Consider the following 14,575-nt stretch of genomic DNA (forward strand, 5'->3'; position numbering starts at 1 on the left):
AGGTCCGTCTCCAGGTTCAGATGAAGAGTTATTAGACTTGAAACATTAACTCTGCTTTCTCTCCACAGATGCTGCCAGAGCTGCTGAGTATCTCCTGTAATTCCTATTTTTATTTTGTTACTTTGACATGTCCTGCTTGCAATCTCGAACACCAGCAATGCATTGTAATCTCATAGCAGATGCAGGTGGGGCCCTGGCAATCTGCAGGTCAATTTAATGAACCCAATTCCTATCTTTTTAAAGCAAGATTTTCTCAGGGTATAATTGTTTGCCCTCTCATTGACAAAGATCCCACAGCCATTATTACAAGGAAGAGAAAAGAGGGACTCTCACCACTGCTCTGCTCAACACTGACCCCTCAACTAAAATCATCTCAAACACATTCTCTGACCATAATCAAAAGGTAAGTTGCTGTGCACACATATAATACAGGAAATACAGCCAAACAGATCACTGTGACAAAGATACTTCACTGACTTCAAAGCACATTAAATTTCCACAACAATTCAATGTCCCAAAGTTTCCTTTTAGACAGGAAACCAACGACTGACAATCACCACAGGCACGGTTTGCAGTCACATTTCAACCACTCGTCAACAGGCGCCAAGCTGATATTTGTTACGTTAGAGATGGGTTACGGTCATGGTTAGAAACCTTTTTACATTTTATCTTCTCAGCCACATGCTCTTTTTTGCTTCTTGGAAGTTAAAATGTTCCACAAGGTTCTGTTGATCATCATCAGAGAAGACAATTTCTACTACTCGGAGAATCTACAACTATAATGGCCTGTGTGGCAGTGCCAAAACATAAACTATCCTCCTCAACTTTCCAGACCTGTCTGCAGCGTTTCACCCACTCAATGTCACCTATTCAGTTAACTCGCTGAAAATGTACCTGCCTGGTTCCAATCTTACCCTCCTAATCCCAGCCAAGGAATCACAAGCAAACACTTCCCTTTCTAATCTTGCGTCACTTACTTCTGTTGCTGTCCAAAGAAATATCCTTGATCACCTCCAACTTTTCACCTACATGCTGTCCTTCATTGACAACATCTAAAACAATTTTCACACGGCTTTGTGAGGGTCAGGTCATGCCTCACAAATCTTATCGAGTTCTTTGAGGAAGTGTCAAGACAGGTCGACGACGGTAGAGCAGTAGGCATATATGAATTTCAGCAAGGCATTTGATAGGGTTCCCCATGGTAGGCTCATTCATAAAGTTAGGAAGTATGGGATACAGGGAGATTTGGCTATCTGGATTCAGAATTGGCTGGCTGACAGTAGGCAGAGAGTGGTTGTAGATGGGAAGTATTCTGCCTGGAGGTCAGCGTTGAGTGGGGTCCCGCAGGGCTCTGTTCTTGGGCCTTTGCTCTTTGTAGATTTTAAAGATGACTTGGATAAGGAGGTTGAGGGGTGGGTTAGTAAATTTGCAGATGACACAAAGGTTGGGGGTGTCGTCGATAGTATCGAGGGCTATTGCAGGCTGCAGCGCGACAGACAGGATGAAGAGCTGGGCTGAGAAATGGCAGATGGAGTTCAACCTGGATAAATGCGAAGTGATGCATTTTGGAAGGTCGAACTCGAATGCTGAATATAGGATTAAACTCAGGATTCTTGGCAGTGTGGAGGAACAGAGGGATCTGGGTGTGCAAGTACATAGATCCCTCAATGTTGGCACCCAAGTGGATAGGGTTGTTAAGAAAGCATACGGTGTTTTGGCTTTCATTAACAGAGGTATCGAGTTTAAGAGCCACAAGGTTTTGCTGCAGCTCTACAAGTCCCTGGATGAGACCACACTTGGAATATTGTGTCCAGTTCTGGTCGCCCTACTATAGGAAAGATACAGAGGCTTTGGAGAGGGTGTAGAGAAGGTTTACCAGAATGCTGCCTGGACTGGAGGGCTTGCCTTATGAAGAAAGGTTGAATAAGCTCGGACTTTTCTCTCTGGAGAAAAAGAGAAAGAGAGGAGACCTGATCGAGGTGTGCAAAATAATGAGAGGAATAGATAGAGTCAATAGCCAGAGACTTTTCCCCAGGGCAGGATTGACTGGCACGAGAAGTCATAGTTTGAAGATATTAAGAGGAAGGTATAGAGGAGACATCAAAGGTAGCTTCTTTACGCAGATAGTTGTGAATGCATGGAATGCGTTGCCAGCTGTGGTGGAAGCAGAGTCATTGGGGACATTTAAGCGACTGCTAGTCACGCACATGGATAGAAATGAGTTGAGGAGTACGTAGGTTAAGTTACTATATTTTACATTAGGATTAAGTCTCGGCACAACATCATGGGCCGAAGGGACTGTTCTGTGCTGTACTTTTCTATGTTCTATGTGTGCTCTGCTCACCCTTCACCCAGTCACTGTTGTTACATGGCAGCTTATCTAACGTCCAGTATTGAATAAAACAGGAAGGTCATCCAGTCCAATATTGGGAAGACCGAAGGCATTACCTCCAATCTCCACACCATTCCCCAGTCACCAATTCCATCAGTTCCCCTGGAAAAAGGCTTCCCTATTCTGTTAAAACCAAGGCAGAGGAGTGCACCTTTCTTCTGTCCCACTACTCCATGGATCACAACAAAATAAAAAATACTTTGTTCAGTTACCAAATGGGGAGATTAAACTACCAGATACATCAACCTTCCTAATGGATGCAATTGTGGCTTTATCATCAAAACCTGTTTGATACAAATGCAAGAATTGGATAACATACAGATGTACAAATCGTAAATATTTAAATGCTATCCCTCTAAATAACCACAAAACACGCACTCGCACACAGACAGACAGACAGCAAGCAGACAAGCGCACACACACACAGACACATTACCCAACCGGCCCAGCAACAGATGACATACTTTTTTGAAAAAATGCTACAAAAGAGAAAGGTTGTTGAATCTTTTAACCTGGCAATCAGGACAAGTTTCAAAGGGAGCATAATATACGAATGTTCAAGCCCCAAAGTTATTGAACTGGATAGAGTCCAGAAAGATGCAGGCTTCCCAAGCAGAAAATTAGATGCTGTTTGTCCAGCATGCACTGGAGGAAGTCCGAGACAGATTCGGTCAGGAAAGACAATGATGTGTTAAAGGGGCAGGCAACAAAAAAGTCAGGGTTGTTTTTGTCGCCAGCATTTACCGCTTTTCAAACTGGTCACCCAGTCAGCGTTCCATTTCCCCTAAATGCTCGCAATGTGGTCTGGTGTATCAACGTGCAAACGCATATGGAGATACAGTGGGAATAAAGGGAGTGATGCTGCCGCATATAGAAGGTTTGAGTTATAAAGAATGGCTGGAACGTTTTTGTTTCCCCCCCACTGGAGTGTAGGAAATTGAGAGGCAAGCTTATAGACATTTATAAAATAACGAGAGGTACAGATAGAGTTGATGGTAGCTGTGTTTTCCCCAAGATGGGGAAGTTCGAGACTAGGGTGCACATTTTTGAGGAGAGAGAAGAGACATTTAAAGACATTAGGAGCAAATTTGTTTACACAAAGGGTGGTTAGTGTGTGGAATGAACTTCCTGAGGAAGTAATGGATGTGGGTACAGTTACAATGTTTAAAAGTCATTTTCATAAGGACATGAATAGGAAAGGTTTGGAGGGATATGGGCCAGGAGCAGGCAGATGGGACTAATTTATTTTGGGATCATGTTTGGCATGATTGGACCAAAGGGTCTGTTTCCGTGCTGTATGATTCTATGATTAAATGAATGATCAGTCATAATCATACCGTAAAGAGGAGCAAGCCTGATGGGCTGAATGGCCTACTCCTGCTCCAAGGTTCCTAACTCTAACCTTGTCCAGCTCCACAATCTCAGTTCTTCCAAATTCTGACCTCCAGAGAATCTGTATTTCAATCACTATCATTGACGGGCACACCTTCAGCTGCCCACTTGGGATACTCCAGAATACTCTGAAATTCTTGTCCCTCATTTAAACCTGCCCTGTTGACCAAGTGCTTCAACATCCAACCTTTCAACTTGTTACGTAATTTTGTGTCAAGTTTTGCTTTGTAACGCTCCAGTGAAGTGCCAGGGAATGGTGCAATTGAATGTTACAGGCGCTACAAAAATACAAATGGCTGTAGTTGCTGTGGAAGCAGGGACACAGTCTTAGGATAACGGGTCAGGCATTTAGGATCGAGATGAGGAGAATTCAAAAGTTTATTAATCTTTGTAGCCCAGAGGGACGATGGTGTTCAATCACTGAGCATATTCAAGATTTAGACAGACAGATGTTTGGGACTGGAGGTAATTGAAGGGATTAAGGGATAATGTGGCATTAAGCTACAATATCCTTCTTGATCGTATTGAATGACAAAGTAGACTCGAGTGGCCGCATGCTTCTTATCTCCTAACAAAATCCTTTTACTGTCAGAAACATCTCCAAAGCCCAAAAAAGCTCCAAGTAACCCAACCTTGCTTTTTTTTTCTGCACAACCCCCTCCCCCCCAACAAGTCTCTCCAGATCTCTAAAGGGACAGTACAACCATTAGCATCATCTTTTTGTTAAACTGGCTCACACACTTTTGTACAAACCACAAAAATGACATTGTAAGCATGATTAAGGCAGGGCAGATGTAAAGATCATTAAAAGGCCTCTGCCCAGATGATTGGGAAGTGGTTAAAGCATTTGCAAGCATCCAGATTACAAAAACATCTGTAAGGTCTTGTAATAATTAAAGAATGCTTCATTTATTTCAGGGAAACTGAACAGCAGAACAGTTCAAGGAAATGATTTGCATTTCACTGAGGCAGCGTTGTGTACCATCTACAAGATGCATCACAGCAACTAGGTCTTTGCCGTGTAGGGACGCTCATGATGCCATTAAGACTGACATTCCAGGATTTTTAACCAGCACTGAAGGGACAGTGATTTCTAAAGCTAGATAGTGAGTGGCTTGAAGGGGAACTTGGTGGTGCTCCCATGTACATGCTGCCTTTGTCCTTCCAGATGGATTGCAGGTTTGGAAGGTGCTGTTGCAAGGAGCACCTAGTAGTTGGTATACACTGCTGCTACTGAGCGTTAGTGGCAGAGGGAGTGGATGTTGAAGGTGGTGGATAGGTGGCCAATTAAGCAGGCTGCTTTATTCTGAATATTGTCAAGATTCATGAGTGCTGTTGGAGCTGCTCACTTCTGGGCAATTGGGAATAAAACTGCTAAGTGCAGTGAATTATTTAAGAATGTTCTAATGTCAAGGAGCAACCGAAAAAAAAAATTTGGTCGATTAACATAGAATACAAATCAGAAAACAAGTGCTGCCCACCTGGGGATTTAGCCAGGTATTAGAAGTACCAATGAAATGAGAGTTGTCTGAGAAACAGTTCCCAGATGGATTGAGGTTGAGTGGGTGTCCACATCACTAAAACAGATTACAACATTTCTACAACAGTGCCTAGACTTCAGAAGCACTTAATTGACCGTAAACCACTTTGAGATATCCAGTGGTCATGTAAAATGCTGTATAAATGCAAGTCCTTTTTAGAAACAGAAACTAGAAGCAGAAGTAGGCCATTCAGCCCTTCAAAGCTGTTTCATCCTTCAATCTGATCATTGCAGATCCTGTATCTCAATTCCATGTTCATACTTTCTTTCCACACCTCTTCACGCCTTTAACTTCTTAAAAAAAAACCCTATCTCCTTTTTGAATATATTCAGTGACTTGGCCTCCACTGCCTTCTGTGACACAGCACTCCACAGTTCCATTGCCCTTACAGTTTAGATTAGATTACTTACAGTGTGGAAACAGGCCCTTCGGCCCAACAAGTCCACACCGACCCGCCGAAGCGTAACCCACCCATACCCCTACATTTACCCCTTTACCTAACACTACGGGCAATTTAGCATGGCCAATTCACCTGACTTGCACATCTTTGTGACTGTGGAAGGAAACCAGAGCCCCCGGAGGAAACCCACGCAGACACTGGGAGAACGTGCAAACTCCACACAGTCAGTCGCCTGAGGCGGGAATTGAACCCGGGTCTCTGGCGCTGCGAGGCAGCAGTGCTAACCACTGTGCCACCGTGCTGCCCACAGTTAAAATTTTTCTCATTTCAGTCACAGAGTCATACAACGGAAAAGTACAGAAGCAGACCCTTCGGTCCAACTCGATGCCAGCAGTCTATACCTGCAACATGCTTCCTTTTTCTTAACCAGAGAGTCTTGAAACTTTTGCTTGCCTCTCTCATTGGATGCTGCCTGACCCACTGATCTCCAGCATTCTTGCTTTCAGCCCGAATTTCTCCAGTCATCCAGTGTTCCCCACACCTACCACCCTCGCCCTTCACCTGGGGATTTAGCCAGGTGTATACTGCCTCTGGACTCGCATTCTCTCACTTTTAAAGGCCTCCCACATTCCAATTGCCTCTTTCCCTGTGAATAATCTCTCCCAATCAGTTTTTGAAAGCTTTTGCCCAATACTATCAAAATTGGCCTTACTCTAGTTTAGAGCTTTAACTTTGAGATCAGGTCTATTCTTTTCCATCATTATCTTAAAACTAATAGAATCATGATCACTGTCCTCAAAGTGCTCTTCCACTGACATCGCAGACCCTTTTCCTGCTTTCTTAAGCAGTCTGAACTTATCCTGAAGCTGTGTACCCTTTGTTATAGACTCCCCCAATGGGGGAAAATGTCCTTCCTGCATGTAGTCTGTCCAGTCCTGTTAGAATTTTATAGGTTTCTATTAGATCCCCTCTCATTGTTCTGAATTGTGGCAAATACAGGCCCAGTTGACCATATTGACTGTTCTGGAGAGCTTGCTGGGCACAAATTGCCTCATATGTTTCACTTTTGTGAAAACTACAAGTGCATTTCAAAAGTATCCAATTGCCTGTTAAGTACTTTGCAATGTCTTAAAGGTGTGAAAGACATTACATAAACTCTAGAGTTGTTAAGGATCATACCTACCGCGGCACCACCATGGCAAATATTCCTCAACCCATTTTTCCTATGAGCATAGCAGCACAGAACATAGAGCATTACAACACAGTACAGGCCCTTTGGCCCTTGCTGTTGCACTGACCTGTGGAACCGATCTGAAGCCCACCTAACCTGCACTATTCCATTTTCGTCCATATGCCTATCCAATGACAACTGAAATGCCCTTAAAGTTGACGAGTCTACCACTGTTACACAAGTTTACTATTCAGTGTTGGCATTCAAAACCCATCTCCCATCAGAAACAATACCAATGAGGAGTGAGGCATCTTACCTTGGGTCATCACTGTACTGTACCAGGCCAACTCTGACCGCACTTTGACTAATTACATCTACAAACGGTTGAATGGTTGCTTCAATAAAATCTTTGACTTCTTCAAAGTTGACTCTTCCAATGCTCGAGGAGCCATCGACGAGGTAGACAATATCAGCAGCAAAGACATTTTTGCAAATTACTGGAATGTGAAAGAGACAAGTGTTACTCTGGCACATCTCTCCCCCAACATTCCAACTTTAACGAGCTGTTTCCAAGACTGACTAAAATGTAGGAACATAGAAACGGACGGTGGCTCAGTGGTGGCCCACAGCACCAGGGACTCGGGGTTCAATTCCATCCTAAGGTGACCGTGTGGAATTTACACGTTCTCCTCTTGTCTGAGTGGATCCCCTCTGGGTGCTCTGGTTTCGTCCCACAATCCAAAGACGTGCAGGATAGTTGAATTGGCCATGCTAAATTGCCCATTGTGTTCAGGGATGTGTAGGTCAGGTGCATTAGTCAGTGGTAAATGTAGAGTAGTTGGGGAATGGGTCTGGATGGGTTACTGAGGGTCAGTGTGGACTTGTTTAGCCAAATGACCCATTTCCACACTGTAGGCAATCTATGATTCTATGAAACTAGCAGTAGGAGGCCATTCGGCTCTTGAAACTGGCTCTACTACTCAATATGTTGATGGTAGATTATCCACTTTTCCCACTTACTCTCTGTATCCTTTGATCCCTTTAGCCCTAAGAACATGTCTAATTCCTTTTTGAAAACATTCTACGTTTTGACCTCAACTGCTTTCTGTGTCAGCAAATTCCACAGGCTCACCCCTGTCTAGGTGAAGAAAATTCTCCTTGTCTCAGTTCTCAAAGTGTTACGTATGAGTCCAGGCCCACAGCAACGTGAGGGACTCCCACCTGTCCTCTGAAATGGCCTGAGCAATCCACTCAGTTCAATGGCAATTGGGAGTGGACAACAAAATTATGGACTTGCCAGCAATGCCCACATCCCAAGAAAGAATAAAACAAAATGTAACATGCTGGGAGGTATTAATTGTTGATTCTGAGCTCATGAAATACTTTTGGATTTGTAATCTGCTGTGCAGAAACTGGCAGGTCAGTTGACTATGTACGTACAGATGGTATTGTATCGGTGGACCATTATAAGCTTCCCCAAGTCTAATACTCAGGTTCACTGACTTTAATTAAAGTGGATACCAAGGGTATCAGGGTCAGTATAATGCAGAAAGGTTGAACAGATTAATCCCATGATCAATGGAGGTACGAAACAATGTAAAAAGGTTCATAACCTAAACACTGACAGGGCATTTCCAGTGTTGAGGAAATCTAGAACTCAGGGTCACAGTTTCATTTTAAGAGATCTCCTGTTTAAGTTGGATTTCGTTTCCCAGAGGATTGTGAAGAATGAGGGGGTATCTTATAGAAACATATAAAATTATGAAGGGACTAGATAAGATAGAAGCAGGGAGGTTGTTTCCACTGGTGGGCGAAACTAGAACTAGGGGCATCGCCTCAAAATAAGGGGGAGCAGATTTAGGACTGAGTTGAGGAGGAACTTCTTCACCCAATGGGTTGTGAATCTGTGGAATTCTCTGCCCAACAAAGTAATTGAGCCTTCCTCATTGAAGGTTTTTAAAGCCAAGATGGACCATTTTTTGAACAGTAAAGGAATTAAGGGTTGTGGAGAGAGAGTGAGTCAGTGGTGCAGAGGCCACAAAACGATCAGCCATGATCTTATTGAATTGCGGATCAGACTCGAAGGGCCAGACGGCCTACTCCTGCTCCTAGTTCTTATGTGAATCTCCACACTTTTTCTCTGAAGAACTGTGGAGACGGAGTCATTGAATATATTCAAGGCCAAGTTAGTCCAATTATTGACAAAGTGAGGTCAATGACTAGGAGAAAAAAAGGCAGAAAAGCAGATTTGAGACCAATATTTAATCAGCCATAAGCTTACTGGATGGGGGAGCTGATATGAAGGGCCAAATGGCCTCCTCCTGCTCCTATTCCTTATGGGTTTTTGCATAGTGCAATGGGTGGAATGCCATGTTTCACCCAAGGGTCATAACGATTATAAAAGTGTGAATCATGTCTACCCAGTATAAAAGCACACCTTCCTTCTGTCCCTAGTAATCATGCTTTTTGCATTACAGCCAGTGCATCGCCAAGATGTGATGAACTCATAGTAAGAGTTAACCTCCATGATTGCCTCCTCAAATAAAAACAGAACAGTACAGCACAGGAATTACTCACAATGTTGTACTGAACATGATACCAAATTAAAGTAATCCCTTCTGCCTGCCCTTGATCCCTATCCATCCATCCCTTGCATATCCATGCGCTTATCTAAAAGTTCCTTAAAACGCCTCTAGCGTATCTGCCTCCACCATCACCCCTGGCAGTGCGTTCCAGACTGCTGCTACTCTGTGCAAAAAAACTTGCCCCTCAGTTATAGTGTCAGAGATGAACAGCACAGAAACAGACCCTTCAGTCCAACTTGCCCATGGTGACCAGATATCCTAAATTAATCAAGTCCCATTTGCCAGCACTTGGTCCATATCCCTCTAAAACCTTCCTATTCATATACCCATCCAGATGGCTTTTACACGTTACAATTGTACCAGCCTCCACCACTTCCTCTGGCAGCTCATTCCATACACGTACCACCCTCTGCGTGAAAAAGTTGCCCCTCAGGTCCTTTTTATATGCTTCCCCTCTCACCCTAAACCTATGACCTCTAGTTTTGGACTCCCCACACCCCGGGTAAAGACATTGTCTATTTACCCTACCCATGCTCCTCATTCTATAAACCTCTCTAAGGTCACCCCTCAGCCTCTGACGGTCCAGAGAAAACAGCCCCAGCATATTCAGCCTCTTCTTGTACCTCAAGCCCTCCAGACTTGGCAACATCCTTGTAAATGATTTCTGAAACCTTTCAAGTTTCACAACACCCCTCCAGTAGGAGGGAGATCAGAATTGCATGCAATACTCCAAAAGTGGCCAAACCAATGTCCTGTACAGTACTGACCAGTAACCAGCAAGAATACAAAACACCTTCTTCACTATTTTATCTACTTGCAACTCTACTTTCAAGGAACTATGAACCTGCACTCCAAGGTCTCTTTGTTCAGCAACACTCCCCAGAGCCTTACCATTAAGTTATCTGCATGAGTTACATCAGATTTAGGACCTGGAAGAGCACATGAATGATAATGACATTCAAGTCTATGGGTCAAGTGATGGTGAGTGGGATTAGTGCAGATTTAATGTATTTGAGGCAGTACAAATTTGACAGAGCAATGGGCCTTTTCTGTACTGAATTCCATGATTCAATTCTGTGTAGAACTGGGCACAAGGGATCAAAGTGAAATAAAAAAGTGAGTTGTATCTTGTTGTGTTCTTTAGGGACACACCTGAGACTTTGGGTTCAAGAATAGCCTTCAAGGTTACACTTCTGTTCAACTCCATGAGACCATACACCATCCTGCTCCTTGGATGCTGCCTGACCTGCTGTGCTTTTCCAGCACCACTCTAATCTAGACTCTGGTTTCCAGCATCCGCAGTCCTTGTTTTTACCTTTACCATGAGACATAGGCCATTCAGCCCATCAAGCCTGCTCCACCATTCAATCATGGCTGATATGTTTCACAACCCCACTCTCCTGCCTTCTCTCCATAACCCTTGATTCCTTTACTAAACAAGAACCTATCTATCTCTATACTAAATAGAACTAGAACATAGAACAGTACAACACAGAACAGGCCCTTCAGCCCACGATGTTGCGCCGACCATTGATCCTCATGTGAGGTAAATCTAATGTACGAACTCTCAAATTTCTGTGACCATATGCATGTCCAGCAGTCTCTTAAATATCCCCAATGACCTCGCTTCCATAACTGCTACTGGCAACGCATTCCATGCTCTCACAACTCTGCGAGAAGAACCTGCCTCTGGCGTCCCCTCTATACTTTCCGCCTAACAGCTTAAAACTATGACCCCTCGTGTTAACAATTTCTGCCCTGGGAAAAATTTTCTGGCTATCAACTCTATCTATGCCTCTCATTATCTTGTACACCTCAATTAGGTCCCCTCTCTTCCTTCTTTTTTCCAATGAAAAAAGTCTGAGCTCAGTCAACCTCTCTTCGTAACAGAAGCCCTTCATTCCAAGCAGCATCCTGGTAAACCTCCTCTGAACCCTCTCCAAAGCGTCCACATCTTTCCTATAATAGGGCGACCAGAACTGGACACAGTATTCCAAGTGTGGTCTAACCAAAATTTTATAGAGCTGCAACAAGATCGCACGGCTCTTAAATTCAATCCCCCTGTTAATGAAAGCCAAAACACCACATACTTTCTTAACAACCCTGTCCACTTGGGTGGCAATTTTAAGGGATCTATGTACCTGCACCCCAAGATCCCACTTCCTCCACACTGCCAAGAATCCTGTCTTTAATCCTGTACTCAACTTTCAAGTTTGACCTTCCAAAATGCATCACTTCGCATTTATCCAGGTTGAACTCCATCTGCCACCTCTCAGCCCATCTCTGCATCCTGTCAATGTCACGCTGCAGCCTACAATAGTCCTCTATACTGTCAACGACACCTGCAACCTTTGTGTCGTCTGCAAACTTGCTGACCCATCCTTCAATCTCCTCATCCAAGTCATTAATAAAAATTACAAAGAGTAGAGGCCCAAGAACAGAGCCCTGTGGAACACCACTCATCACTGACTTCCAGGCAGAATATTTACCTTCCACTACCACTCGCTGTCTTCTATCGACCATCCAATTCTGTATCCAGACAGCTAAATTTCCCTGTACCCCGTTCCTCCTGACCTTCTGAATGAGCCTACCATGGAGAACCTTATCAAATGCCTTACTGAAGTCCATATACACAACATCCACCGCTCGATCCTCATCAACTTGTCTAGTAACATCCTCAAAGAACTCAATAAGATTTGAGAGGCATGACCTGCCCCTCAAAGCCGTGCTGACTACATTTAATCAAGCCATGCTCTTCCAGATGGTCATAAATCCTATCCCTCAGAATCCTTTCTAACACCTTGCAGACAACAGACGTGAGACTGACTGGTCTGTAATTGCCGGGGATTTCCCTATTTCCTTTCTTGGAGAGAAATTACATTTGCCTCCCTCCAGTCCTCCGGTACGACTCCGGTGGAGAGCGAGGATACAAAGATCTTCGCAAGCGGCGAAGCAATCACATTTCTCGCTTCCCAAAGCAGCCGAGGACAAATCTGGTCTGGCCCTGGCGACTTGTCAATCTTAATGTTTGTCAAAATTTTCAGCACATCAACGTCCTCAATCTCTATCTGTTCCAGCATGCTTACCTGCTCCTCAATGGTTTCATTCACTACAAAGTCCTTTTCTTTCGTGAAGACAGAAGCAAAAAATTCATTTAGGGCTTCCCCTACCTCCCCAGACTCTATACACAAGTTCCCCATGCTATCCCTGATCGGCCCTACTCTTTCTTTGATCATTCTCTTATTCCTCACATACATGTAAAATGCCTTTGGATTCTCCCTAATCCTTCCTGCCAAGTCTTTTTTGTGCCCCCTCCTGGCTCTCCTCAGACCATTTTTGAGCTCCATCCTCGCCTGCCTGTAATCCTCTAGAGCTGAGTAAGACCCTTGCTTCCTCCACCTTACGTAAGCTGCCTTCTTTCTTTTGACAAGAAGCTCCTCCGTTCTCATCATCCAAGGTTCCTTTATCTTACCCCTTCTTGCCTGTCTCAGAGGAACACATTTGTGCATCACTCGCAACAACTGTTCTTTAAACAGTCTCCACATGACTATAGTGCCCTTTCCATGGAGCAATTGCTCCCAGTCCATGCTTCCCAACACACTTCTGATAGTATCATAGTTTCCTTTTCCCCAATTAAATATCCTCCCATTGTGCCTGCTTCTCTCCTTGTCCATAGCTATGTAGAATGTGAGGCAGTTGTGGTCACTATCCCCAAAATGCTCTCGCACCGCAAGATCTGACACCTGCCCCGGCTCAACTGGAATCCATTCCTTAAATGGCATTGTGTGTCTCTACTTTACAGCGCGTGGACTGCAGCAGTTCAAGAAGGCAGCTCACCACCACCTTTTCATGGGCAGCTAGGATAGGGCAATAAACACTGACCGGCCAATGATGCCCACATCCCATAATGAATAATGAAACATATATTAATTTGTCATACCAACGTTAATCTAATGACCAGCTCTGATCTAACTCTGGCAACTGTACTAGTTATGTCAGATGGGAAGTAGCTCTGTAACATCGTCATAGAGTTGCTCCAGGGTCCGAAGGTTCTTACATAACATCCCGAAACGATGCATGAGAGTTTAAGACACACACAAGAGAGCAGACTCTGCAGTGAAACAAGTTATGGGGTAGATACAGAAAGTCCCATAGAAACTCAGCAGGTTTGGCAGTCTCTGTGCAGTGAGAAACACAGTCATTGTTTTAAGTGTGATAGGAGCTGAAGACAGGTGAAAAAGCTGTGCGTTTCAATGCTGCTGTCATAGTAGAGCAGCAAGCGGAACACAAGTGCAGATCAGGGAATGAATAATATGGGAGATCAAAAGGTGTCATCCAGAGAACTAAAGACGAAGGGAGTGGTAAAGGTTGTAGAAAATGGAAAATGGAGGTCCAGTGTAAATGTAAACTTACCACTAGGCTGATACCCTCATTCGGGAGAGAGAGAGAGAGAACTGGTGGTGAGTTTAACCGGAGGGTCACTATGCCTCAGGTTGAGAGGGAGAGGTTGAGAAGGCAGGACCTACATGGTAACCTCAGCCAGTGCAGGAATTAAATCCACACGTCACAAACCAGCTATCCAGCCAACTGATCTAACAACAGAGTAAAGACTGAAAGCGAAACCAGCAAAAACAGAGATACAGACACTTTTGGGGAAGATTCAGGTGTGAATATCAAAATTAGAGTTCTTGGTCTGAAGTTGTTCAACTCAAATATTAAGTCCAGAAGGATATAAAGTTTTTAAAAAAGTGTTCCCAATTATAATTAAATTAATTATCTGCATTCATAATTAAAGATGAAGCTGGTTTCAACTGGAAAGTGGTAACATTTGCCAAGTCACAAACTAGGAGCGTACAATGTTCCCCATGGGAGACTGATTAGCAAGGTTAGATCTCATGGAATACAGGGAGAACTAGCCATTTGGATACAGAACTGGCTCATAGGTAGAAGACAGAGGGTGGTGGTGGAGGGTTGTTTTCCAGACTGGAGGCCTGTGACCAGTGGAGTGCCACAAGGATCGGTGCTGGGTCCTCTACTTTTTGTCATTTACATAAATGATTTGGATGCGAGCATAAGAGGTACAGTTAGTAAGTT

The 14,575-nt window shown here is 43.9% G+C and overlaps 1 protein-coding gene across 1 annotated transcript in view; it reads right to left on the reverse strand.

The window, feature by feature from the left end:
• The window catches only part of LOC122559238 (collagen alpha-1(VII) chain-like), a 135,765-nt gene that overhangs the window by 73,278 nt on the left and 47,912 nt on the right, over positions 1–14,575 (reverse strand). The window contains exon 3 of the mRNA XM_043708619.1: positions 7,213–7,393. Coding sequence (XP_043564554.1) covers positions 7,213–7,393 — 181 coding nt within the window. The remainder of the gene's footprint in view (positions 1–7,212; positions 7,394–14,575) is intronic.

The sequence above is a fragment of the Chiloscyllium plagiosum genome, chromosome 18 (genome assembly GCF_004010195.1).
Source record: "Chiloscyllium plagiosum isolate BGI_BamShark_2017 chromosome 18, ASM401019v2, whole genome shotgun sequence".
NCBI lineage: Eukaryota > Metazoa > Chordata > Chondrichthyes > Orectolobiformes > Hemiscylliidae > Chiloscyllium > Chiloscyllium plagiosum.